Genomic DNA, 25,275 nt, shown 5'->3' with positions numbered 1-25,275 from the left:
TTTCATGACTGGCTCATGTGATTAGCATAATGTCGTCAGGTTCATCCGTGTTGTACCACGTGTCAGAATTTCTTTCATCTTTAAGGCCCAGTGATATTCCATCGTATGTATAGACCACATTCGATTTATCCATTCGTCTGTGGATGGACATTAAGCAGTTTTTAAGAGCTGTCCATATAGCAGCGTAGACATCCAACTTGTTTCTGACCCCAGCGATGGGATCGCAGGTTGCCTCCCCCACTGTGGACAGTGCTGCAGTGAATATCTCCATGCTTCTTCATGTCCTCTCCTGGACCTGGGTGTGAATTTCCCAGGGATATATACCCAGGAGTGATACTGCAGGGCCGTGGGGCCTATCATCCAGGGTTCTTGCTTATCAACAAAGGCTCACGCAAAAGGAGTGACTGAAAAGATTTAAAGAAGGGACATTTTACAGACGTGGGAACAGAGATGCGGGATGGAGAAGCATGGAGAAGCATCCTGGGGCGGGCAGCAGAGGGGCGGGGGGAGGGAGCTGTGAGGGGAAGGGGGAGAGTCATACAGGCATGTGGCCTTTAGAAGAGGAGCACACAGTAACTAGAGAAACAAAGCCTGGCATGGACAGAGCAGGGAGTGAATGCCCTCACCTCTCTCTCTTCCCACCCTCCCCGCGCGTGCAGGCGCTTCCCATTGGCTGAGCCCAGCCGGAAGCTAGAGGACAAGGGAGCTTGTTGAGATCCCCCACAGAGCTCAGCCGCCTGGAGCCGCAGGCTAGTGAAGAGAGGGGATGCTTCTGCAGGGGCAAACAGCCCCCCGAGTGCGTGTCTTAGTTCAGTTAAGTATTACGCGCAGGCTCAGCGGCCATGGCTCACGGGCCCAGCCGCTCTGCGGCATGTGAGATCTTCCCAGACCGGGGCACGAACCCGTGTCCCCTGCATCGGCAGGCGGACTCTCAACCACTGCGCCACAAGGGAAGCCCTACCAGGCTTTCTTGAATGGCTGCATGAAACAGCTTTATCAGACGAGACCACCTGAAACCACATTTACTTACTCTTCCAACAAATACTTATTGAGAGCCTACCATGTGCTAGGCACTGATCTAGGTGCTGGGGATACAGTGAGCAAGACGGATTCCCTGCCCTCATGGCGCTTACATTCCAGCCGGGGAGGCAGAGGGTGGTCAGGAAATGTACTAACGGGACAGCTTCAGGTGGCCCTACCTGTGCTGAAGACCATTAAATAGGCGCTGAGAGAGAGGTGGATCAGGAGCTGTTTTTTTTTAAAGTTATTTTTGGCCGTGCCACGCGACTTATGGGATCTTAGTTCCCCAAACAGGGATCGAATCCGGGCCCTGGGCAGTGAAAGCGCAGAGTCCTAACCACTGGACTGCCAGGAAGTTCCCGATAGGGAGCTACTTTAGATTTGGGGAGTCCCAGAAGACGTCTATGAAAAGGCAACATTCAAACTGAGCCCTGGAAGGCCATAGCGACCTGAGTTTTCCCTGCCTTCCTGGCAGAGGGAACAGCAGGTGTAAAGGCCAGAGGTTGGAGAGAGCTTGTGCAACAGAGATCATGGTGGCTGGAGCAGCAAAGAGAAGGGAGGCAGGTTGGAGAAGGGGAGGGAGCGGGTCATTCGGGGCCGAGTGGATCCCGGTGACGACTTTGGGTTTCATTCTAAGTGCTTCGGAAAGACCTTGGAAGGTTTGAAGCTGGGGAGTGACATGTCCATAGTCACCTATAAAAAGGTCACTCTGGCTGCTTTGTGAAGAAGGGTTGAGGGGACGAGTAGGGCCAGTGGGAGTGTCTCTTCCCCAAGAAAGGGTCTCCCGAGGTAAGATAATGAATGAAAGAGCATCTCCACCCTACAGCAGGTGTCAGATCTGAAGGTGTTTATTTGGGACATTCATTGGCTGCGGATCTCACTGTAAACAAGGCTTCTAGACCCATAAGCTACTGGTTTCTTTCTTTTAATATTTATTTATTTATTTTACTTTTGGCTGTGTCGGTCTTAGTTGCGGTGTTCGGGATCTTTTTGCAGCACGCGAGATCCTCTGCTGAGGTGTATGGGCTTCTCTCTGGCTGTGGCCCGCATGTTCAGTGGTTGCGACACACGCGGGCTTAGTTGCCCCACGGCATGTGGGATCTTAGTTCCCTGACCAGGGATCGAACCCGTGTCCCCTGCATCAGAAGGCGGATTCTTAACCACCGGACCACCAGGGAAGTCCCCATAAGCTACTGGTTTCTTTCTGCCTCTTCTAGGGGAGTTCTTTGGGTTACTTAATTGGAGTTTGAGCCTGATACGGCAAAAATACAATGTTTGTAAGCCAGCCTGAGGACACAGGTTTAAAGAGCGTGAGACCACAAATTCACGTCAGACAAGATTACTGAGCTAATGGAATGAATGAGTGAATGAATGAATGAACGACTCTCCGAAGAAGTAGGTCATGCTGAGAAGGATTTTTGTCTTTGTCCTGAGGACAGTGGGGAGCCATGCAAGGGTTCAAGCTGAGGAGTGACTGAGCTCTGCACAGTGACGCGGTCATTCTGGCTGCCCCGTGAGTGGATTGTGGGGGGAGGGGAGGCTGTTATGCTCCTCCTGGTGGCTTGGCCTGCGGGTGGCAGTGGAGGAGATGAGAAGTGGGGGGATCAGAACATAGCTGGGGCGTGGTGACTAAAATACAGCAGGTGGGCTGAGGGGAGACGAGTTGAGAACAACTCCCGGTTGCTGGCTTGAATGACGTTTCCTGAGACAGGGAAGTGGGGTTGGCGGGGTGTGCGCAGGCTCAGGGGGCGGGCAGCTGAGCCCTAACGCCTGTATCCGCATGTGAGTCAAGGGCTCGTCCTGCTGTTGCTGGCAGAGCTGCTAGCCCTGCTCAAGAGGTTTGTCTTTGACTGGAAGCAAGAGCCCGTAACCCCATCACTGACTTTTCAGCCCACCAGCCATCTTTCCTACAACTGGAAATAGCATTGACACTGTACTTTGTGTCACTGTACTTTGATCAACCCCAGATGTCATTCTGTTTTTAAAATTTTATTTATTTATTTATTTTTGGCTGCACTGGCTCTTCGTTGCAGCGCGGGCTTTTCTCTAGTTGCGGTGAGCGGGGGCTACTCTTCATTGCTGTGTGTGGGCTTCTCATTGCGGTGGCTGCTCTTGTTGCGGAGCACGGGCTCTAGGCGCGCGGGCTTCAGTAGCTGTGGCACGTGGGCTCAGTAGTTGTGGCGCACAGGCTTAGTTGCTCCGAGGCATGTGGAATCTTCCCCGACCAGGGACAGAACCTGTGTCCCCTGCATTGGCGGGCAGATTCTTATCCACTGCGCCACCAGGGAAGCCCCCAGATGTCATTCTTCCTTTTCAAAACTTTGCATGAGGGGGACTGAAAGTTTGTTACTCATGCCTCAGGGGATATCTTTATATATTTTATCTGTTATATCCAAGAACTTACATGTTACTCTTTATTCATTGCAAATATCTATTTTATAATTGTAGGTACCATTGAGAAGTTATCACTTCCTCTACAATAAAAACCACTTAAAATCAGAAATTACAAAAAGAAAAGGTTCCAGACTCCATCTGTCAGTCTAGCACAGTAGTTAATGTGGGCTCTGGGCCCAAGTCCCAGTGGTTCCAAGATATGCTGTGTGACCTTGGGCCTGTTACTTAACCTCCCATAACCTCAGTTTGCTCATCTATAAAATGGGGGTATTGATTGTACTCACCTCCTCACGTTGTTACGAGTTTGAAATGAGCTAGTAGATGGAAAGCCCTGGAACAGCGCCTGTCCCATAATGAGCCCCGAGGAAATGGCCTGCAGGAGCTGCTTACAGATTTTGCAGGAGATTCTGCACCTCCCACTTCAGAACTCGCTCTGTTTCCTCTGACCCCTCTCTCTCTCCACCCAGGTTCTCTTTCCGATCAGGGAAGCAGACATAGATCTGGGACCATGGCTCAGTTCTCAGAAGACGACTTCAAAAATCATCTCTCAGTGCCAGTGCGTACCCACTGCACTTGCTCCTTTGTTTCCCCTCAAAGCCATCTGAGGAGGAACGGATGAGGTTTTCTCCCCGGCTGCAGAATTGAACACCCCCGAAGGCTGGGCCAGGGCGAGTGAAGCGGCACAAAGAAACCGAGAAAGCAGAAGGAAAGCGAAATGGGGCCACCTGCAGCCCCACTTCAACCCCCCAAGAGGCCCCCAGCGTGCGGATGTGCTTTCTGCTTCTCAGGGCTCACAAACGACCCAGGTCTTTACTGCGTAGCTGCAAAACACACCAGCCCAAATCGGGGTGGGGAGAAGAGGATGCAGGACCATCTGGTATGGACTTTGCAGTGATGACTTCACTGATATTTGGTGACTATTTGATTTTGCTAACGTGACTTTCTTTACATGATTTTTTAATTAAAGTAAAATGACTTTTACACTTTCTGTGTTTTAGAGTAGCCTCTTAGAGTTACGTGACCTTGTGTAAGTTACCTCAGTTTTTTGGAGTCTTGGTTTCCAAATCTGTGAACTGTATACAGTTGACCCTTGAATAACACAGATTGAACTGCGAAGGTCCATCACACTCAGATCCTTTTTCAATAGTAAGCACTGTATAGTACTGCACGACCTGCACTTGGTTGAATCTGCGTATACGGAGGAAACCCGAATATGGAGGGCTGACTATAAGCTGTATGCGGATTTTTCGACTGTGGAGAGGGTGGGTGTCCATAACTCCCTGCATTGTTCAAGAGTCAAATACACACACACACACACACACACACACACACACGTATATATACATATATAACGTATGTATACCTACATACATATATATATATGGTGCACATACATCTCATTGAATCTAAGTGAGGCACCATTATTTTGTGTGTTGCTATGACAGGAAAAATGCTACAAATTATAACATTAAGATGCTATTGATTTTAAGGCTCATCCTGATTTCAGCAATGTTAAAATGTGGAAAAAAATAAGTGCATTTAGGAATCAATGAAATACAGTCTGTAGATAGCGGGAGACTATACTTTGCAAAGAAACTAATGAGCCTGCTGAACTCACCCTATGAGCCTGTCTTCTTAGTGAATAACACTGGCTTACTGAACGTGTTTCCCTGCTGCCTGGATTATCTCATTTATTCCTATAACATCTGAGGAGATGGGGACTAATACTAATCGTCCAGTTTACAGATTTGGAAACCAAGACCCCAAGAGGTTAGAGTACTTCACACGAGGTCACGTAGCTGGGAAGTTACTGCCCAGAATGCACACGGAGGCCTGATTCTAAGGCCTCGGTTCTTATCTGTGACGCTCTATGTACCCTGATTCTCCAAAAAGTGCAAATATTAATAATGAGTGCAATTTACTATATGCCTTGCCCACACCTATATATGTTGCCTCACCTTATCCCTATGGGATGGGCGTTATTATTATTCCCGTGGTTCACCCAAGCACGTGCCAGCACAGTGGGGCTAAGGGGCTTGTCTAAGGCCCCAACTGGAAAGTGATAAAAGTGGGACTTGAACCCAGGTGCCAAGGCCAAGACCACTCTGCCTCCCAAGAAGAGTCGGCAATGTTCAAATGTCTGATCCAGAATGCCATCTCAGCAGCATCTTAGATCGGGGGGGTCCTGATTCCTGTAACGCTGCAACCCTGACTGGTTGCTGCCCTCTTAACAGCAGGGAGGGAGGAGGATTTCTGCACCTTGGAGGTGAGAGCTGACTTGGGAAACGAACCCGAGCATCCTGACTTCAGAACCGCAGACGCTGGGGTGTGGCTGTTGGAGCGCCAGAAGCTAAGTTCTTGGAGCCGGGCCCAGTGTGACCACAGACAGCAGAGACACGGCCGCTCCCACACTGCAGGCTTCCAACTCCAAACCCAGCCCCAGGAGGAGCAGGCTTAGAGGCAGTATCTATCAGTTCTGGGCACTTGTAAACAGGGAATGATAGAAAACCACCCAAAATTTTCATCCTAATAACAGCTAACATTGATTACTGAGGATCATCTATGTGCAAGTACTTTTTATGTCTCAAACTCATCCAATCCTCACCATCACCCCGACACAAGCACCAGTGTCATCTTCATGTCACCGGGGAGGAAAGTGGCACGCAGGGCGGTTAGGTAACCCGCCCAAGGTTACACAGCTGCTAAGTGGCTGGAACCTGAGGTTCTGTTCCAGGGCCGAGCACTTGGCCATCAGGCCACACTTCCCCTCCAATGTGAGGAGGTAGTAATACGTGACGACTGAATCCTGCAGAAACCCCTGCAAGGCAGGTGGGCAGAGGCTGTTCCGAACCTGATGGACAAATTTCAGAGGGTAAGTGATTTGTTCAGGGTGACAGCTGACAAATGCTTAGAGCCGATCGATGCCGGGAATGGCTCTTCTACCTGTAAACCAAGGACTCTACCCACCGTCCCAACCTGCCTCTAGTGCCTGGGGCTGAGGGAACTAAGCCTCTCGGGGCGGGTGGTGGCGTGTGCGGTGGGGATGGCGATCTGGGCTGGCGGCGGGGTGGGGGACACGACGACTTCCAGCACCATTGAGACGCCTACCTGAGAACTCTAGCACGTTAGAAACAACAATGACAGTTACAACAGCTAAAACGTATGCTACTTGCCAGGCATTGTTCTAAGGGGGCAACATGTTTAACTTTTAATCTCCAAAAGCAACCTCTGACCCCCCCCTCATGATAAAAACGAAGAGACTGTCCCCTAGGAGGACAGTCACCAAAACTGATTCACACTGGTGTGTGGCCCTTTGTAAAATAAAACGGGAATTCCCTGGCAGTCCAGCGGTTAGGACTCCGTGCTCTCACTGCCGAGGGCCAGGGTTCAATCCCTGGTTGAGGAACTAAGATCCCACAAGCCGTGCAGTGTGGCCGAAACAAAAAACAAAACAAAACCAAAAAAATGCAACCTTTCTTCTGCCTCTGCCTTGTAAAAAACAAACAAACAAAAACCACAAAAAACCAGAATGACACACATAGCCTCGCCTGGCAATAAATATTTTAATTTTCATTTCATTTTTATGATGACAAATAATTTTCAAGTTTATTTCCTTTTTTTTTTTTTTAAATACAAAGCTAAACCACAAACAGGTACAACCAAGACATTTTATCTCACATTTACACACTCCCATCAGATCCTCCTCCAATTCACTGACCACTGACCAGGCAAGTGTGGGGTGGGGGGAAGACTTTCTTAGGTAGCACCGTCGTGAGACCGGGACAGGGGCACTGAAGCTGAGGACAGGCTCTCATGCCTGTCTCCATTCACATTTACCTGGGAGCAGGGGGCCAGGAGACCCCACGTCACGGCTCCAGAGCCCCAGGCCCCTGAACTACAGGTTAACAGAAAGTGGGAATCGGTTTCCCTTTGGGAGGAAGCTACCTGCTGCTCTTCCTGCTGTCACAGTCGAGGTGAAAACTTTACCCTTAGCCGTGATCCCTGGGCCACTGGGCCCGCCCGCTCCCCTGCACTCCAGCAGCTGGGCTGGGGACCCTGCATTTCGGGGCTTGTAGGCTCACCCTTTGGTTCACGGCTGCATCTTCACAGGAAGGACACCAGGGGGTCTGACAAACAAAAGCCTTGACAGCAGGTCTGGAACTTTCAACCCAGCAGAATCAGGTTGGGGCGGGGGTGGGGAGGTGGGGAATTGGGTAAGTAATTTCTGGTCGCACTACAAAACTTTATTTTTGATTAGAATAGTGTACCATCTCAAATCTCTTCTACAGAAACAAAACCAAGGGGGAGAAAAAAAGCCAAACTAAAAAAAAAAACCCAAACAAAAACGCAGCCACGTCACTCACTTCAAGACCTATATACATGTAAGTTGTCTTCTGTGGTTTCTTTTTTTTCTTTTTTGTTTTTTGATTTTTATTATTTTTTTTAAAATAAGCTCAGTGTTCACATTTCTATAAAGAAATTAACCCAGTTTCGGGAACCCCTGCCCGGCAGGGCTAGGTAAGCAGTGCTTGTTCCTGCCCACATCTGCTTTGATTCCCCGCCCTGATGCTTCGAGGTGCCCAGAAAAGCGGCAGCCCGTGGAAGAGTAAATCTAGGCCCGGCCCGTGAGCCACCGGGTCAGTAAGCTTTCGAGAAAGCAGAGGGGAAGACTATCTTACTGTGAAACCTTTTTAAAAAATATTCATACACTTCCATGTGCGCCTGTCGAGATGTCAGGAAAACAAGAGCTTGGGAACATCCCGTCCAGGCCGTGGGGAGGCAGCTCTTCCTCGTGCCCGCCTGGCACCAGGACGTCAGGGCTGAGGAGGGGAGAGAGTCCCGGCTCCTCGGGTGGACGAAGGCGCATCGCCCAGCTTCCTAGTTCGTGTTCGACTCTTTCCTCTAAAACCTGTGCTGAGTCTTTGACTGCATGCACGGGAAGCACAAACGTTTGACTTGTATGCAAAAAAGGTACAAAAACAACCAGAATATAAAAGTTTTGGTAATATAAGGCCATCTGTTCAAGTCCACCTTGGAAACCTGTAACAGATATTTAAATACTACAGTGAAAAGGCATCTTAATATACTTTTTTAAAAACATCTGAAGGAATCTGCTAAGATTAAATGTGTAAAAAAAAAAAAAAAGTCAATTCCCTTTGAGGGCACTTTGTCCATTGAAGAAGGGAGGGGGGAGGGGAGGGGCCGTGGGGTTAATGCTTCAGCCAGGGGTGGGCTTCGATGGAAGCCCGGCTGCGGTCCCCATAGTCATACAGGAGCTCCTCCCCAGCCTCGATGTCGCGAGAGGCAATGAGGATGAGGTGAGGCACGCCGTCGATGTCGTGCAGTTTGGTTTGGCAGTTCCCACATTTACTGTGGTTGATCAGTCTTCCCAGGCGATTTGTCTCTCTGGTTGCATCCACGCTGGTGGGGAGGGAGGGCGGCAGAGGATTAAATTGATAAAGAGGGTTCTGAACCCAGTCAGAGTCATGCTTGCTCTCAGCTCTGGTGGGACGGTTATTTAGGGCCACGTTTTTGGGAAAGCGAAGTAACTCAAAAAAAATATCTTTAAGAGCCCAGAGAGGCGCTCGGTGTGGGGGATCAGAGGCAGGGGGCAGGCCTAGACGGGAATGCAAAAGGCTCTTTGTGGAAGTTCTGCATAATAAATAAGTGAATAAAAATCAACTATGTTGACAGTGGGGGGAGGCCGTGCGGGTGTGGAGGCAGGCAGTACATGGGAACGCTCTGTACTTTCCACTCAGTTTTGCCGGGAACCTAAAACTGCTCTAAAAAGTACAGTCTATTAAAGAAAAAGCAATCAATGACACTGCCACACTGGGGACAGAGAAGTCAGCAATTCCCAGAGCTGTTCTGGCCACGGGTCCCAGAGGAGAGGCCAGGTGAGCCCCTACGCAGGCTTTCATGAGACTGGTCTACGTCTTGTCCCACGAGATGGCATCCAGAACCGCTCCGATCCCCAAAATTAAACATGGGAAGTGGGGGAGTGGGGGAGCTGCATCACAGCTTTGAAAAAAGGTAGCAAGAACTAAACAAGAAGCTGTTGCAGGAGAGTCAGGATGCCCTCGGTGGCCCTCTGGCTGGACCTCTGCCGGGGCGGGGAAGAGCCACTCGAAGCACTAGGGGACTTACCAGTAGGTTTTGCTCAGATACTGAAAATAGTACATGTAGCAGCCCGTGGAGGGGTCTTGCGCATACAGAGCCTCCCGCTTCTTGGCGTCGGTGATCTCGATGAGGTCCCCGTGGTATTCCACCACAAACTCGCCCCGGGAGAACTGCTTGGTGGCGATCACGCCCCTGCCTTTGCCGTCAATGAGGTCAATCTGTTGGGTGGTGCCAAGAGGGAGGGTTGGTTCATAACAGCAACAAACGCCACAGTGCAGCGCCGGCTTCCAGGGGGCGGGAGGCTTGCACCGCGTTCTTTGAACAGCTTTACTGCGGCAGGCCATAAAATTCACTCATTTCACATGTACAGTCTGATGGGTATTAGTCAACATATACAGTTGTGCAACTATTGCCACAATCCATCACCCCCGAGTTCCCTCGTGCCCATCTGCAGAGCCTTGTTACGCCAGATCCTGAGAGAGCTGCTAGGTGGGTGCTGCCCCATTTTGCAGGTGAGAAAACGGGATTAGAGAGGCAGTTGTGTCCACGGCCACAAAGCTAGGAAGCCGTGTAGCAGAGACTCAAATCCACGTCCTGGCCTCTTCGGGGGAGTAGGAGGACCCAGTGTTCTGAGTCTCTCCTTTATCCCATAATTAATCCTCCTGGGTTTCTCCTCACTCCATTTTATGGAGATGGAGGGTGATTGCTTGAGGGGTCCAGACTTAAATTCAGATCCCCCTAGGGCAGCGGTCCCCATCCTTTTTGGCAATGGGGACCGGTTTCGTGGAAGAGAATTTTTCCATGGACGGGGGTGGGGACGTTCAGGAGGTGATGCGAGCGATGGGTGGCGGGGATGTGGCTTCGCCCGCCCGCCCGCTGCTCACCTCCTGCTGTGCGGCCCGGCTCCTAACAGGCCGGGGACCGGTATTGGTCATGCAGCCCAGGGGCTGGGGGCCCCTGCCCCAGGGGATTCCCTGGCGGTCCAGTGATTAGGACTCTGAGCTTCCAATGCACGGGGCACAGGTTCGATCCCTGGTCAGGGAACTAAGATCCCGCAAGCCGTGCAGTGTGGGCAAAAAAAAAAAAATTTCAGATCCCCCTCAATGGTGGGTGGAAACTGAAGCTTTCCAACCCCTGGGTCCTAGTCCAGGGCCATCTGGCCACCACTATGGAGACTTGCTCCCCTCTCATCCACCCAGTGTGTCTGAAATATACGAAGAGAAAAGCAAATCTCCTGGGCATTGCCATTTCCCAGGAAAACAGTCTAGAAAAATCTGATCAGTTTGTCCTTTTAAAAGTTTCCCTAAGCATCATGCTAAATGAAAGAAGCCAGATAAAACAGGCTACACATTCTATGATTCCATTTGCATGAAGTGTGCAGAATAGGCAAACCCACAGAGACAGCAAGCAGACTGGTAGCTGTCAGGGGCTGAGGGCAGGAAACGCGAGTGAGTGCAGATGGGTTCAGGGTTTCCGTTTGGGAGGATGAAAAAGTTCTGGAACTAGACAGATGATGATCGCACAACTGTGACTGTAGGATGTACTTAACTGTACGCTTAAAAATGGTTACAATGGGGGCTTCCCTGGTGGCGCGGTGGTTGCGAGTCCACCTGCCGATGTAGGGGACATGGGTTCGTGCCGCGGTCTGGGAAGATCCCACATGCCGCGGAGTGGCTGGGCCCGTGAGCCATGGCCGCTGAGCCTGCACGTCCGGAGCCTGTGCTCCGCAACGGGAGAGGCCCGTGTACCGCAAAAAAAAAAAAAAAAAAAAAAAAAAAAAATGGTTACAATGGTAAATTTTATGTTGCATGTATTTCATCATAATTTTTAAAAAGTTTCCTCAGGGTAACATCTCATGTTTCCTCCGTGAGGCCTTCCCTTTAACGATACTTTTAGCATTTGGTCCCTGGACAACCTGTAACAGCCCGCCTGGTCACAGTGACCATCAGAGGGTTAAAGCAGCACAGCTTCTATGTGAGCCTCTGCACCAGGGAAGGTACGACTTCACAGCCTTAACTTCCACGAGTGGGCCCTGCGGCCCCTTACCTTCATTCCTTCTTCTTTCCCACTTTCAATCAATTCGTCTATTCTTTTCCTTTCTTCAGACTGGGTGGGGAGGAAAGAAAAAATGAGACGTGCGTCAGCATTCTCTCCGAGGCCATTCCAGGAGCCCCAGCCGCCCGCAGGTCACTTGCAGTTGGCCTCCAGGGCATTGGTCCCAAAGGATGCCCAAGCCCCCAAGCCCCCATCCTTTCCTCAATGCCTGTCTGAGGCGGACCATCGCCACCCGGGGTTTAAAGAGGCCAAGAGGGAGACAGTGGTGGCCCCAAGGGCAGAATCGGGCTTGTGGCTATGTTCTGTTTGGCCCACGCAGACTTCTAGAAAATAGCGAAATTGCTGACATTTAAAAATCAGGACTCTGACTTCATACGACAGCAGCCAGGGCTGTTCAGAGGCTGCGCCCTTTAGACGGAGTGCGTGTGCCCACCGCCTGCTCACTGCGGAATCTTCTGGCCTAGAACAGTGCCTGGCACACAGTAAGCCCTCAAAGCAACAACGGCCCCCCGCCACCCCACGTGCACACACACAGCTACCTTGTTAAATGATGAATCAGTTACAAGTGTGCAGAGATAAATGGGAGTAATCGTGGGAGAACTGAGATAGGCGACGGGGGACTTTCCTGCCGTGACAGAACAAGGCAGAGGAGACAAGCTGAGGAGAGCCGGGGCCGTGGAGGCCTTGAATGCACGGCCCTGAGTTTCACTCTGGAGGCCCTGAGTTTCACTCTGGAGGCTCGGGGTTTGGGGCATGTGAGCAACCAGCTCTGAGCGTCCTAAAGAGGATTCTGGCAGAGCGGGGGTCCACCCAAGGCCTGAGTGGGCGGGAAGGGAGCAAGGTGTTGTCTGCGGAGCTCTTTGTCCCTCTCACCCCCGCTGCCCACACCCAGCCCTGGGCCTCGGTTTCTGCCGGCCCCGGAGGGCAGGCAGGTCCGGCCTGACCTCACCCCTGAGACGAGGCCCAGCTGCCCCGCCCTCGGGCTTCACTCTGCGGTCAAGAGCTGCCGCCGCCCTGGCAGCCGCAGCCCAGCAGCCCGGCCGACAGCTGCCTCGCCGTCCTGGCCGGCGACCACCTGGCCGCGGTGCGCGCGCGGCAGAGCCAACACAAACGGCGGCGGGCACAGCGTGTCTCTCCCTCACCACTGGCTCTGCGTCCAGGGACAGCGTGAGCTTTACTGTGCCGCCTGCTGCTTGCCGCCCGCCTGCTGCAGGGTCCGGCAGACCTGCGGCGCACCCTACTGCAGCCTCCACTGCCCCGACAGAGAGCCCCGTTGTTGTTGTTTTTAATTAAAAAGGCCAACTCAGCTGCCCGCCCCGCCCCACAGCCCAGAGCGGCGCCTGGTGGAGCCCCAGCCTCCCCGTGCGGGCGCGGCGGCTCTGAGCGGGGCTGGGCACCGCCTCACCCTCTGCAGTGCCGTCTCTACGATGACCTCACACTGCCTCCCGCTGCAGGCAAACAGCTTGCAACAGCTTGTTCTTGGCTGAAAGACGCTGCCTTTCTAAGGAAATAAAGCCAAAGCTTCTCTCTAGGGGGAAAGATGGACCTCCCCCCCTTTTTAAAGGAAGTCCTGCCAGTTCAGAGGTGGGGGGGCGGAGAGAGGCTAGATCACCATCTGTACAGCCACAGCTCTCACATCAAAAGGCTGAAGGGGTCTGTTCCGGTTGAAAGGCCAGGCCCCCACCTCCCTCGTGGGGGGCAATTCTGAGCGCTACTCCCAAACCTGCGGGTTATTCTGCCGCTCCCGGGGTGGGAGGGTGGACAGAAGCAGCCGGGGGCTGCAGGGCCCAGCCACACCCTGGTTTTCCCTAACAGAAAGGCAATAACCACACCTCACTGCATCAAATATTGATCGCCTGTGCACAGCTCAGCACTCTGCAAACACGGCAGGCAGGGGCCTCACAGCCCAGTCAGCCTTCCTGCCTGGTTTTCGCACGTTCTGAGGGACAGTGGCTGGGTGGGAAAGAGCAGAGAGGGGCCCCGGGAAGGGACAACACGGGGGAAGCAACAGTGACGATAGTTAACAGGTGCTCAGTGCATACCAGGCATGGTTCTAAGTGTTCTACGTGCATTAACTTAAGAATGCAGCCCTCCCAACAACTGCACACGGTACTACTTTATTATCCCATTTTACAGACAGGACAAGAGAGGCACAGAGCGGTTAAGTAACTGGCCCGACGTCATACAACCAGGAAGTGGTTCCCAAGCCACTGCTCTTCACCACCTCGAGACATGAAACTTCTGGACAGCAGAAAAACAAGCCTCCCAAGAGCATGCAGCCTTCATGTTCCTAGGCTCCAACGGCCCTGCCAAAGCCACTTTCATGGTGAGTCCTGACTTTCCAGGCCACGTGCTACAGGCGACAAGGCTCCTTCACAGAGGCATCGTAACTAGCTTCATGGTGACCCAGAGAGTTATGACGGCCCCCACTAGACCAAGGAGAATATCGAGGCCATGGAGGCCAAGAGACTTGTCCCAAGATGATACAAAGCGAGCTCAGGCTGTGCACGGCAAGCACCACCCACTGGGATGCCCTGCCCCTTCCGAGAGCCGGAATCAAAACCACGGGACTCTACCTGCAGCTCAGCTTTGCTCTTCCTGGAGCTCCTTCGAACAGGGTAGAAATCTGTGAGCTTACGATTCTGCTGCGTTTTTCCTTGAGCTCTGGGGTGAGAAAGGAAGAGGAGAAAACAAGTATTAGCACCGAGACCGCATTCACGTCCAGGAGGCACACAACCCCTGAGCAGCAGGCTCCTTGGAAGCCATGTCACTTCAACACCTCTGTCCACCGTGGCCCAGGGTCACTCAGGCTCACCTGCCCACGGGGGCCTCAGAGAGAGTGTCAAAGACAGGCTGCCTACTCTCGGCGGGGAGCGGGCTCCTGAGCTCTGGACCCGTGACAGACCAAGATGCTGACAAACAGTGGTGTCCCCGGTGGCGACTCAGGAATCTGAGCCTTGACGGCTCAAGGGGCTGAGAGGGTGGGCGGCCTCACCCCTGCCAGCACTGGGCAGGCTGCCCTGTGTTAGGGGTGGCCTCCAGGGGGCGCTTACTTTTTCCTGGGAGCCTGTTTGGCCCTGACGGGCTTTTTCAGGGCTTGCTTGGCGGCAGCTGCATTGGGAGAATCACAAGACGAGGTCGGGGTTTTGGGAGGTTCTGTTGCTTCAGATTTTTGGTTTGGAAAAGGGGCCAGGGGACCTCTCCTGGCGTCTTTGATCTTCTGTTCCTCGGCCTTCATGGAGCTTCGTATTGCATTCCCAGAGTTTCTTTTCTCTGTGGGCAGAGGGTGGGGGGAGACAGGCTGACTCTGGACCCACCGGCTCCCACTTTCCAGCCCTCAGCCGCATGCTAAGACAGGCTTGGAGAGAAGAGAGGGATGGGGCGTGTTGGGCAGCCGTGCCCTTGGGCTGTTAAGCCTGGTGTCCACTAACCAGTATCTTGGGCAAAGCGTCTGGCTTTACTTTTTGACCCAGACACTGGGTGCAGCTTTTGGTCTTCTGCGTCTTTTTTTTCTTTTTCTAGCTTTGTTGAGGCATAATTGAGAAATACAATTATAAGATATTTGAAATGTTATACCATGATGAGTCAACATATACATTGTGAGTGGATCCCTCTCATCTAATTAATCAACACATCGGGCCTTCTGCATCTTGAGGGAAAGAGCCCTCGAAGCAGAAGCACCAAGGCCAGCAACACTGGCGTGAGGGCTCGACCAATGGCTTTTCAGGAAATGGGCTGCAGACCCCAGGGAAAAAAGCTAAATTCCTAAAGGGTGGGCCAGTGTTGGTGGACAGGAGTAAGGCAATAAAGCAGAACCTCTCCCCAGCAAAGACCTCTTCCCCAAGAGCTAGCTGCCTGGAGTGATTCATTTCAGACTCGTTTTCTTTTTCTTTTTCTTTTTTTTAAATTCCCTGTTCTAACAGGGTCGAAGCCCAGTGTTCACAGTGGTTCCCAGCACGGTGCCCCGACACCAGTCAGTGTGTTGTGAGGGACGTCGCCAATGACTTGTTACTAAAAATAGTTGTGGAGCACCAGTGTTGGACTATTTTTTTCCAAAAGAGATTTTACTTTTAACAGATAATTAAATAATACATTGCTGGTGGGAATGTAAGATGGTGCAGTCACTTTGGAAAAGAATTTGGCAGTTCTCCAAAATGTTAAACATAGAGTTACCATATGACCCAGCAATTCTAGTTCTAGGAATCTATCAAGAGAATTAAAAGCAGATGTCTACACAAAAACCTGTATATGAACGTCTGCAGCAGCTTATTAATAGTCAAAAAATGGAAACAACCTGAACGTCCATCAAATGATGAATGGGTCAAGAAAATGTGGTACATCTGCAGGATGGAATATTATTCAGCCACAGAAAGGAACGAAGTACTGACACAGGCTACAACATGGATGAACCCTGAAAACATTATAATGAGTCAAAGAGGCCAGACACAAAAGGCCACGTATTAGATGATTCCATTTATATGAAATGTCCGGAATAGGCAAATCCATAGAAACGGGATATAAATTAGGGGCTGGCTGGGGGAAGGGAGGAATGGGGAGCGACTGTGAATAGGTATAGGTTTTCTTTTTGGGGTGATGAAAATGTACTGGAGTTTAACAGAAGTGATAGTCGCACATATCTGTGAATATGCTAAAAACCACTGAATCGTACCCTTTAAAATGGTGAACTTCAGGATATCAGAATTGTATCTCAATAAACAAAAGAGAAAAATAAATACATCAGCACCCATCCAGACCATTCTGGCTCCTTGTACGCCCTCCTGGGTGGAGGTAAGGCGTCAGGCGTAACCCTACAAGTGGGTGGCGCTCGTGAACATCAGCAGTCATGTTGAGTCTGCATCAAGGCAGGAAAAGGGTCTAGAATCATGGACAAGAACCTGGACCTTGGGGTCTCCTCCAATGTTCCTCCAGCCCCCAATTCTGACTGTCGCCACGTAATAACACTACGAGTCAAATCAGCTAGCTTGTGCCCCGTGTCCCCATTTAGGATAATCTACATCCTGCCCCGTTCCAGAGGGGACGTGAGACTGGCTGAGTGCCATCTCAAAAGAGCCCCTTCCCCAACCCAGTGTGGTGAGTGCTGTTCTGAGTGCTGCCTACGCTGAACTGCGGGGAGGGGCAGGCTGTGATGCTCGCAGCCCAGTGGAGAACAGGCTGACGTATGGAGCGCTCACAAAAACGCCCCCCACTCCTTTTTTTTGGCCGCACTGCACAGCTTTTGAGATCTTAATTCCCCCGAACGGGGACTGAACCTGGGGTCCAGGGCAGTGAAAGAGCCGAGTCCTAACTACTGGGCCACCAGGGAATTCCCTCACAAAGCCCATCTGCACCTGCTCTTTAACTGACCTTCAGAATGGTCCTGTAGGACTCCTCTCTCTCCCACTGTACAGAGAGAACGGAGGCTCAGAAAAGAGCAGCAAATTGCCCACGTCCCTTCCTTTGATCAATGGCAGAGCTAGGATTGGAACCTTTAAGTCATATGAAGTAACATCACCCTATGTCCCAGGGGGAATCAGGCAGAGGGCCGGCTCCTGCCCCTGGGTCTCAGATCTGGCCCAGAGGTTGGGCTACCCCATCCCTTACAGGGCCTCAGATCTGGCCCAGAGGTTGGGCTACCCCATCCCTTACGGGGTCTCAGATCTGGCCCAGAGGTTGGGCCACCCCATCCCTTACGGGGTCTCAGATCTGGCCCAGAGGTTGGGCCACCCCATCCCTTAGGGGGCCTCAGATCTGGCCCAGAGGTTGGGCCACCCCATCCCTTACGGCACTTTCTGTTAACGAATACAAAGCTTCCTGGTACGGAGCTGCTGATAGCCAGAGTTTTGCTTCTCTAAGGCAATGTTTAATCAGAAGGGAGCATGGTGAATTGGGGAAAGCTCACGTGCACTGGCGCCCCCGCCCCGCCCTCAGCTTTAAAAGGGAATATTTGGGTTAGAACAAGATGTGTAAGAGGTCTCAGCGTGTTTTGCAGGGCCAGACAGAATTTTCAATAACCATTAATTTTCTTGCTCAATATTTTAACCCCAAATCTCATTCCAGAGTATGATGCTCCGGAGACTAGCACTGAACACTCGAGTAGAAAGAAACTTTAGAACTGAGGTCAAGGCCACCTCATAAAAGGGAAGGAAATCAGTTCCTTAGGTTCACACGACTCAGCGGGAGTGCAAGAGCCTGGTCCGGACAACCTAGACTCATAATTTCTGTACTTTTAGCACCTGTGAGCCTCTCTAACAACAGGCCAGGTGCCATATTGTTGCAACTTGGCAAGATAATCAAGCCTGAAGGACACGCTAACTCTTGTGAAAGCAGGGAGAACCTGTCAGACCAACAGGGCACACGCCCTGGAACAGGCAGCTCTTTCCCCCTTGTCTGTGTTTCCCAGCAGCAAGACCAAACATGGTTCAACCCTCTTGAACTTTGGCTTGAAAAGGCTGGATAAAAATTTAGCACATTTACATTATTCTGCAGGATGCGAGCCGGCCAGCTATGGTCAGAACAGGGCCATTTCAGAGGCTTACCGTCGCGTTTCCTGTAGATTCCGGCTAACGGCTTCCCCTGGCATTTGACTTCGTGATGTGCAACTGAGTTCTCTTCCTGAAGGGGGGAACGCATTCCAGAGCATTTGTTCGGGCTCATGTAGGTATAGATCTTTGATTGCCCGGTAAATACATTCTCCTAAAACGACAAATGCATATTCTGAAAGAGGCTTGAAGAAGAAGATCCCACAAGATTTAGGCAGCCAAGGGGGCAATCAAAATACAAAAGACAAAAATAGACAACATCTCTCAAAAACTGGGCTACTCCAGCCCCAGCAGAGCAGTGGAAGGTTCAGAATCCCCCAGGTCCAAGTCCGTCTCTAATTCCATTCGCTAAGGGGGGACATCTGGCCAGCAGAACCAGCCGTCCACAAAGGTCTATATAAGAAGGAGACAACCTACCCGTAGCAAGGAGGTCAGAAGGACCAGGGTAAACAAGGCCGGGATGGGAAGGGCTGGCCTAGTGCAGGAGCCGACTGCCCTGGCAGGAGCTGCAGGGACTCTGGCACAGAAGCGGGCCTCAGGGAACCTGATCAACCACTTCTCAGTCCTGAGGTCAGCTGGCAGGACCTGCCATTACTGCCTGAGCCTTCTGTGTGCCCAAGCCTGGCCCCTCTCAAATCATGCAGCCCAGCAGCCTCCACGGACTGCGGGACTGGGCTGCGGTTGGGGTAGTTCTCTCGGGCTAACTGGGGGGGGTGCAGAGCTAAAGGAAGAAACGCCTAGAGCCGTCGCATTTAGGGCGGTTACTCGACTGCGGTGGGCAGACCGGTGGGGCGGACAGGTCACTGCTGGTGTCTCTGGGTGTGCGGCCTCTCCTCTGAGTAAGCACAGACAGGAGGAGGGCCTTCCCAGAAACCCTACTGAGCCTTTCTGCCTGGTGAGCCATTCAACACCAAGTCAGCGAGACCCTGTGACCTCCCCGAGGGCCCCGGGCAGGCCCCGCACACTCTGGGAAGGCGGCCACCACAGGGGTGGCTGGGTCTCGGGGCCTGGAAATGCCATAAAGACACAAACTTTTACGAGGTCAAACACTGCTAGGGTCATGGCGGAGCGGGTGTGGACGCCACTCCCAGGCAGGCAGCAGAAAAGAAAGCTGCCCGGCCGGACGCCCCGCCCGCACCCCCGCCCCAGGGCCGCGGGGGCGCCCACGTGCTCTCGGAGCGGGGTCGGCAGGGGCGCCCGGCCGCACGGCCCTTCGGGGCGCGCCGAGCGAGTGCGGGGAGGGTGCCTGCTTACCCCGTTGGTGCGGGGCCTCCCCGGGCCCCTCCGCTCCACCATCTCCGGGCCCGGGGCCGTCGCTGCCACCGCCGCCGCCGCCGCCGCCGCCTCCACCGCGCGGGGCTTGGACATCTTCCTGCCTGGAGAGGGGGACCCGGGGGAAGCGGGGGAGGGGGCGCTCAGGGCGCGGCGGGGCGGGGAGCGGGGCCGCCCGGGCCGGGCGCCGCGGCGGCGCCTCCCGCCGCAGCCATGTTCCGAGGGCCCGGCGGCGGTGGACCGTCCGCGCCGCCGGGAGGCCGGGGCCGGCCGGCGGGGCCAGGCCGGGGCCCGAGTCGCCCTCCCGCCGCCCGGCCCGGCCGGGCCCCGCGCGCCGCCCGCCCCCCGCGCGGCCGGGCCCGACACACCCACCTGCAGCCCGGCCAGGCCCATGGCGGCGCGCCCCGCGCCCTCGCCCTCGCCGCCGCCGCCGCCGCCGCCGCCGCGGCCCGGCCACCAGCGCTGCCGCTGCCGCTGCTGCTGCTGCTGCCGCCGCCACCAGCGCCGCCGCGGCGCCCCGGGGAAGGGCCGGCGGCGCCCCACGGCGCCCCCTTCCCCCATGGCCTGCGAGGCAGAGCCCGGCACCCGCGCGCCGCGGCAGCCCCGGCCGGCCCGGGACCGAGGACGCAAGGAGGAAGGCGCTGGCGGCGCGTCCTCCGCGGCCCGCCCGCTCGCCGCTGCCACCACCCACCGTCCGCTCCCGGCCGGGGAGGGGGCTGGCAGGGGCGGCGCTGCGAGGCTCCTCCGGAGCGAGGGAGGGAGAAGGGGAGGGAACGAAGGAGGGCGGGCCCCGCGGCCGCGAGGAATCCCGACTCGGGCGCGCCCCCTCTCGCGCGTCCTCAGCCACTCGGGGAGGAAGGGGTGTGAAACATGATAATGACAGCCCGGGCTCTCGGCCGGCCAGGCTCCTACTCTCGCTGGCTCAACGGCTATTTCGGGAGACCCGTCCGTGCCAGGCGCAGTCGGCAGCGGTGAACGCGACAGGCGAGAGCCCTCTTGTGTGCCCGAGCCTGTGCTCATGGAGTGTTTTCCTGGGCATTTAACCTTCCCGGCAAGCCCCTGGGGGCCAGGTCCTGTGGCTAACCCGTTTATGATGAGGATACTGAGCTTCCAAGGAGGTGCAGAGGGTTGTCCAAAGCCACAGAACTAGAAAGCGATCAGGTTAGGTGTCAAACCCAGGCGGTCTGCACCTGACCGGTCCGGACCCTGGGGAAATAGAGCCAGGAATTATAACGGTATGTTTGCTGGGTGCTTCTCTTGCATACCTTATGCCATTCAGACCTCACAACAGCCCTTTGAAGGTAGACACCATTATTTTCTCTTCCACAGACAGGGAAAACAACCTCGGAGAAGTGAGGAACTTGGCCAAGTTCTCAGAACTAGAAATAGATTACCAGGCCAACAGACCAGAGCCTACACTCCTGGCCACTAACTTCCAGGTTACAGGTGAGGAAATAAACATACAGGAGCAAATGGTGTTGCAGAGGGTTTAGCAAGTCACCCAAGTCTCCTGTCCCCGAGGAAATGTCCTGAGAGGCAGGGGTTCCAGTATACCTTACTGCCCTGAACCACTGTGCTGTAGCCATTAGGGTTTGAGGGCCCATGGCCAAAAGAGTCCCTGTATTTGTTCAAAGTCATAATGCAAACAAGAGACCTCGGGGCATCTAGCCTTGGGTTATGGCCTGAGAGGCAAAGATTGGGTATCTCTCCCTGCATCTGCCCCAGAGATGCTTTGTGACCATAGCCAACTCCCTTACCCAGACTAGGCCTCAGCATCCTCGTGGATAAAAACTAAGAACTATGAATTCCATAACGTACCCAGGGCACCTTTGACATCCACAGATAAACAAATGGCTGTCACTTTAAGTAGCTGCCTCCCCTTAGAAGGGATAAGACAGTGGATTAAATGGCAAGACACTGCTCAGGACAACACCTCCCAAATCAGCTCGTGCTTTAGAATCCTTCAGAGCAGGGCTGGGGAACCCCTGCCATACCCATCCAACCACTGACTCCAGTGGAGTAGGCTAGTCTGCCCACTTGAATACCCAAGAGACTATGCAGAGTTAGGATTCTAAAGTGACACTCTGACACCCAGGTTGAGCCATCTGAAACAGTGTCTGTTACCTCTGCAGGGCAGAGAAGGTTTGTAGTTTGTTGCCAAACTATCATGGGAATCATGGTCTGGAGGCAGGAAGCAGATGCTCAGATCAGCTTGTCTATTTCTCATACTATTTTAACTCCCTCGCCCCCACTACACACACCTACTCAGGGCTATAGCTTTCTCCATCATTGCCCACAAAATGCAGGGGATACATTAAAATACAAGTCTAGCACCCATTTCTCTCAACTCTGCAGCTCTAGTAGCTAGAAAATTTAGTTCAAATCCTTCAGTAAAGTTTCAAAACACTTTGTTTTGTCTGTACATGAGGTGTTCATATGTGCATAACAAATACATATACCCAGTCACAGAAATAAAAACTCTTAATGTTGCCCAGGGTCTCATAGAAATAGAATCCAACAGCAATGATACTAATAGCTTGCACTTACTGAATGTTTACTGTGTCAGGCCGTACAATAATGCATTATTTAATTTAACCTTCCCAACCATTTATGAGAAGGTACTATTCTATTTCACAGATGTAGAAATCGAGGCTTGGGGAAAATAAATCACTTGCCTAAGGGTCACATGACTGAGATACTGATGGATATGAGGATACTTCAGCATAAAAAAATGTATATTGCTTTCCTCAAACTCAGACACTAAAATACCAATTCATCCATTCAACAAGCATTTATTGACTACCTACTGTGTTCCAGGCCCTGTGCTAAAGATGCAACAATGAACACAGACAGAGATGGAGCACATTGAGGCCAGAGGGGTGGGTAGGCCCCTTACAGGCCAGGGTGAGGACTGTGGATTTGATCCTAAGAACAAAAGGGGAGGTTAGGGGCAGAAGGAGTGGTGAGAGTCACATGATAAATATCTGTGTTCTTGGGGACCACTCTAGCTGCTGAGGCACGATAAATTGGAGATGGTCACAGTGAGAAGAGGGAGACCAAGTATGAGGCCATCTGACAGTGGCAGTAGAAATGGGGAAAAGTAGATGTACGGATCCTGCCCAAAGTAATATCCTTGAGGCTGTAAATATTTACATGATTGTAAAACTTCAAAACCAGAGAGGAGTTACCCAGTATCTGAACATTTTGTTCATGTGACTCCGCAGGGCTCTCAAAGTGAACTACAACTTAGGAACAAAGACCTCTTTTCTAGAAGAAAAAGACTGACCCTTCATTGGGGGGGGGGGTCATGTGAGTCACTGAGAATCACTAACCAGTACATTACAAAGGTGATTTGTAACCTGTTATGGTAGAAGCTGGGTACACTCATCTTCACTTTGGCTAAATAAGGGAGGTAGAGCGGAACAAACAAAGACACAGAATGGCCAGAGTCTGGACAGTGACTTTGGACTTCAGCTTCCACCTCTGAAAAATGGAAGTAACAGTTTGTAAAGATTAACTGACATAATAAAGCACCTGGCCCTCAATGGTAATTATTACTTGCCCATATTGAGTATTCAAGTATTTCAATGGCAAAGTGGTTCACTTTGTTTCCCCCCAACAGATTAATTAAAGCAAGCTATTTTTTTTTTAATGCACTACTGTTAAAACAGGTAGTTTAGGGCTTCCCTGGTGGCGCAGTGGTTGAGGGTCCACCTGCCGATGCAGGGGACACGGGTTCGTGCCCCGGTCCGGGAAGATCCCACATGCTGTGGAGCGGCTAGGCCCGTGAGCCATGGCCGCTGAGCCTGCGCGTCCGGAGCCTGTGCTCCGCAACGGGAGAGGCCACAACAGTGAGAGGCCCGCGTACTGAAAAAAAAAAACACAAAAAAAAAAACAGGTAGTTTAAATGATTTTGCTGCTGTGATGGGAAAAATGAATCAGGGAAGCACAGCTTTATTAACATATGTCAGATAAATTAGTCAGATATTATTAAATATACTTTTAGATGCTTAACCCTTTTCTGAAGAAAAATATTTAAGGCATCTTACTTTTCTGTGTGGACTGGGTTACGAAGCTCTTTAACATGAAGTTCACTATGCCTCATTTCTTAATCATAATCTAGGTAAATCTTGTCCCAAAAGACCGTAAAGGGATGCTGGGAAAATAAATGATGCACCTGGGTGCAGGAGCTGACAACAAAGAAGACCAATAAATATTTGCTGAATGAATCCTTATTTTATTCATTATGATCGCCACAGGAAGCATACTGCATTAACGCAAATTCCTACTAATATGTAATACCCTGAGAATTTTGAGAAAAATGTAAAACCTCAACTTATTTCTTTTAAATAATAATTCAAGTGAACCATCACGCTAAAGTTTTTGCATGAAGGAGACACAGCGGCTGGAAATGACCAGCGGTTGGAGATCACTTTGCCGCATAACGTGGGTCTTACTGTCCTGACAGCCAACTAACTGCGAAGAACTTCAGGCAGGGACATCGCCTCCCTCGCGGCTGCACAAACCCACCCAAGCCATCTCCCGTGGGCAGGAGTACTGATCAGCTGCGGCGCGAAGGGCCGCCCCGGGAGGTGCCAGGGGACCTGTTTCACCCCAAAGTGGGCCAGCGGGGCCCGTCCCCGCCCCGGCGGCGCAGAGCTGACTCAGGGAGTAGGGAGGGAAAGGAAGGCGCCTGCCGCGGGATCCACTCCGACGCGCTCCCCACCATGTAGGTTACCGATCTGCGCCCTCGCCTCGGGGTCACCTCCTTTCCTAACAAGAGAGAGCCCTTAAGCAGGCGAAGCCTCGCCCTCCCCCCATTTGTATCAATGACAACCACTCCCTGGAGGTGCCCTGCGCTTTAGTTTCCAAACAGCTTTGACATATGGCCCCATTGCGTCGGGAGAGGCAGGCCACCGGGTGCCCACACTTTAAAGAGGGGAAACCGAAGCACGGGAGCGGGAGGGGTTTCTGGGGGCTTCGGAAGCGAGGGTGGGGACGAGGTGGGGAAGGTTCCGCAGCCCCTCCCCCCCGCACCCCAGCTCGTCCCCGCGTTCCGTGCGAGCAGCCGGCGGGAGAGCGCCTCCCTGCCGCAGCTCCCGCCACCTCGGTCCCGCCTCCAGCGCGACCCCCTATCCCAGCTGCCCCGGCGCTGGCCACCCGGGCCAATACCTCTAGCCATGGCCGCGCTCTGTCACCGCCTAGGATCTCCCGGGAAACGCAGCTTTCGAAAAAAGTTACAAGTGTAGCCAACTGCTCCGCCGGACCCCGGCTGCTGCCCTGATTGGCGCCGCCGCCCGCCTTTCCCCAGGCTGCCCGTCGTGATAGGCGAACTCGAGAGGGAAAGCCCGCCCTTCTCCCCTCCTCCCCGGAGGGGGCGGGGCGAGCGGCCGCACTTCATACAAACGCTTTCAGGACAGGTCCCAGCGGAGGACGTGGGAGGGGGTTTAAATTTTACCGTCTTCCCACGTTGATTGGCTGCGCTGGAAGGAGATCCGCGCTGCCATTGGGAGGCCCCCAAACTCCGCCTTCTCCGGGTGCTGCAGCTCCGCCCCGGGGAGATTTAGTCACGCGGCTGGAGGCCCGGACTAGGATTAGACCCACTCGGGACTTCCGGTTTTTCGGGCGTTTGACCGGAACCCGACCTTTGACCCCTCGACCTCCCCTTTTGACCTGGGAAGCCTAGGTCCCAGCGGTTTAACATCTGCACCACCTTGACCTTTCCAGCAGTTTAATCCATTCATTCCTAAATTGAAAGGTTTATCGAGTCCGCTCTTACAGTATTCAAAACCCGCGGGCACAGTTCTTAACCAACTGAGTCAGCCTCGCTGAGCCACAGCGATCCTAGCCCAACATAACCCAACAGTTTTACAGA

The 25,275-nt window shown here is 52.9% G+C and overlaps 2 protein-coding genes and 1 long non-coding RNA gene across 11 annotated transcripts in view; 2 read left to right on the top strand and 1 right to left on the bottom strand.

Moving 5' to 3' along the window:
* The window catches only part of RILPL2 (Rab interacting lysosomal protein like 2), a 34,099-nt gene extending 26,339 nt beyond the window's left edge, over positions 1-7,760 (top strand). The window contains exon 4 of one of the 2 annotated variants that reach the window (XM_004276668.4): positions 3,882-7,760. In XM_004276668.4, coding sequence (XP_004276716.1) covers positions 3,882-3,912 — 31 coding nt within the window. In that variant the 3' untranslated portion in view covers positions 3,913-7,760. Of the gene's footprint in view, positions 1-659 lie in introns of both variants that reach the window. The other variant, XM_049697744.1, reaches the window with a different exon arrangement.
* KMT5A (lysine methyltransferase 5A) lies at positions 6,959-24,644 on the bottom strand. Of its 8 annotated transcripts, none has more exons than XM_049697733.1 (8): positions 24,573-24,644; positions 19,383-19,504; positions 18,126-18,282; positions 14,643-14,862; positions 14,166-14,253; positions 11,581-11,640; positions 9,562-9,752; positions 6,959-8,835 (listed from the first exon to the last, which is right to left on the bottom strand). In XM_049697733.1, the coding sequence occupies exons 1-8, from the start codon at positions 24,580-24,582 to the stop codon at positions 8,625-8,627; spliced, it is 1,059 nt and encodes a 352-aa protein (XP_049553690.1). In that variant the 5' UTR covers positions 24,583-24,644; the 3' UTR covers positions 6,959-8,624. The 8 variants fall into 8 exon arrangements, 7 of the variants coding, with proteins under 7 accessions (XP_049553690.1, XP_049553691.1, XP_049553689.1 ...); XM_049697734.1 differs by lacking the exon at positions 24,573-24,644 and adding an exon at positions 19,773-19,920; XM_049697732.1 differs by lacking the exons at positions 19,383-19,504; positions 24,573-24,644 and adding an exon at positions 19,773-20,244.
* LOC125961213 (uncharacterized) lies at positions 17,048-17,473 on the top strand. Its single transcript, XR_007471603.1, has 3 exons — positions 17,048-17,168; positions 17,214-17,303; positions 17,349-17,473. It is a non-coding gene; the product is annotated as an uncharacterized LOC125961213 (long non-coding RNA).
* Positions 24,645-25,275: the final 631 nt, after the last annotated feature.

The sequence above is a fragment of the Orcinus orca genome, chromosome 15 (genome assembly GCF_937001465.1).
Source record: "Orcinus orca chromosome 15, mOrcOrc1.1, whole genome shotgun sequence".
NCBI lineage: Eukaryota > Metazoa > Chordata > Mammalia > Artiodactyla > Delphinidae > Orcinus > Orcinus orca.
This window is presented reverse-complemented; position numbering and strand designations above follow the sequence as displayed.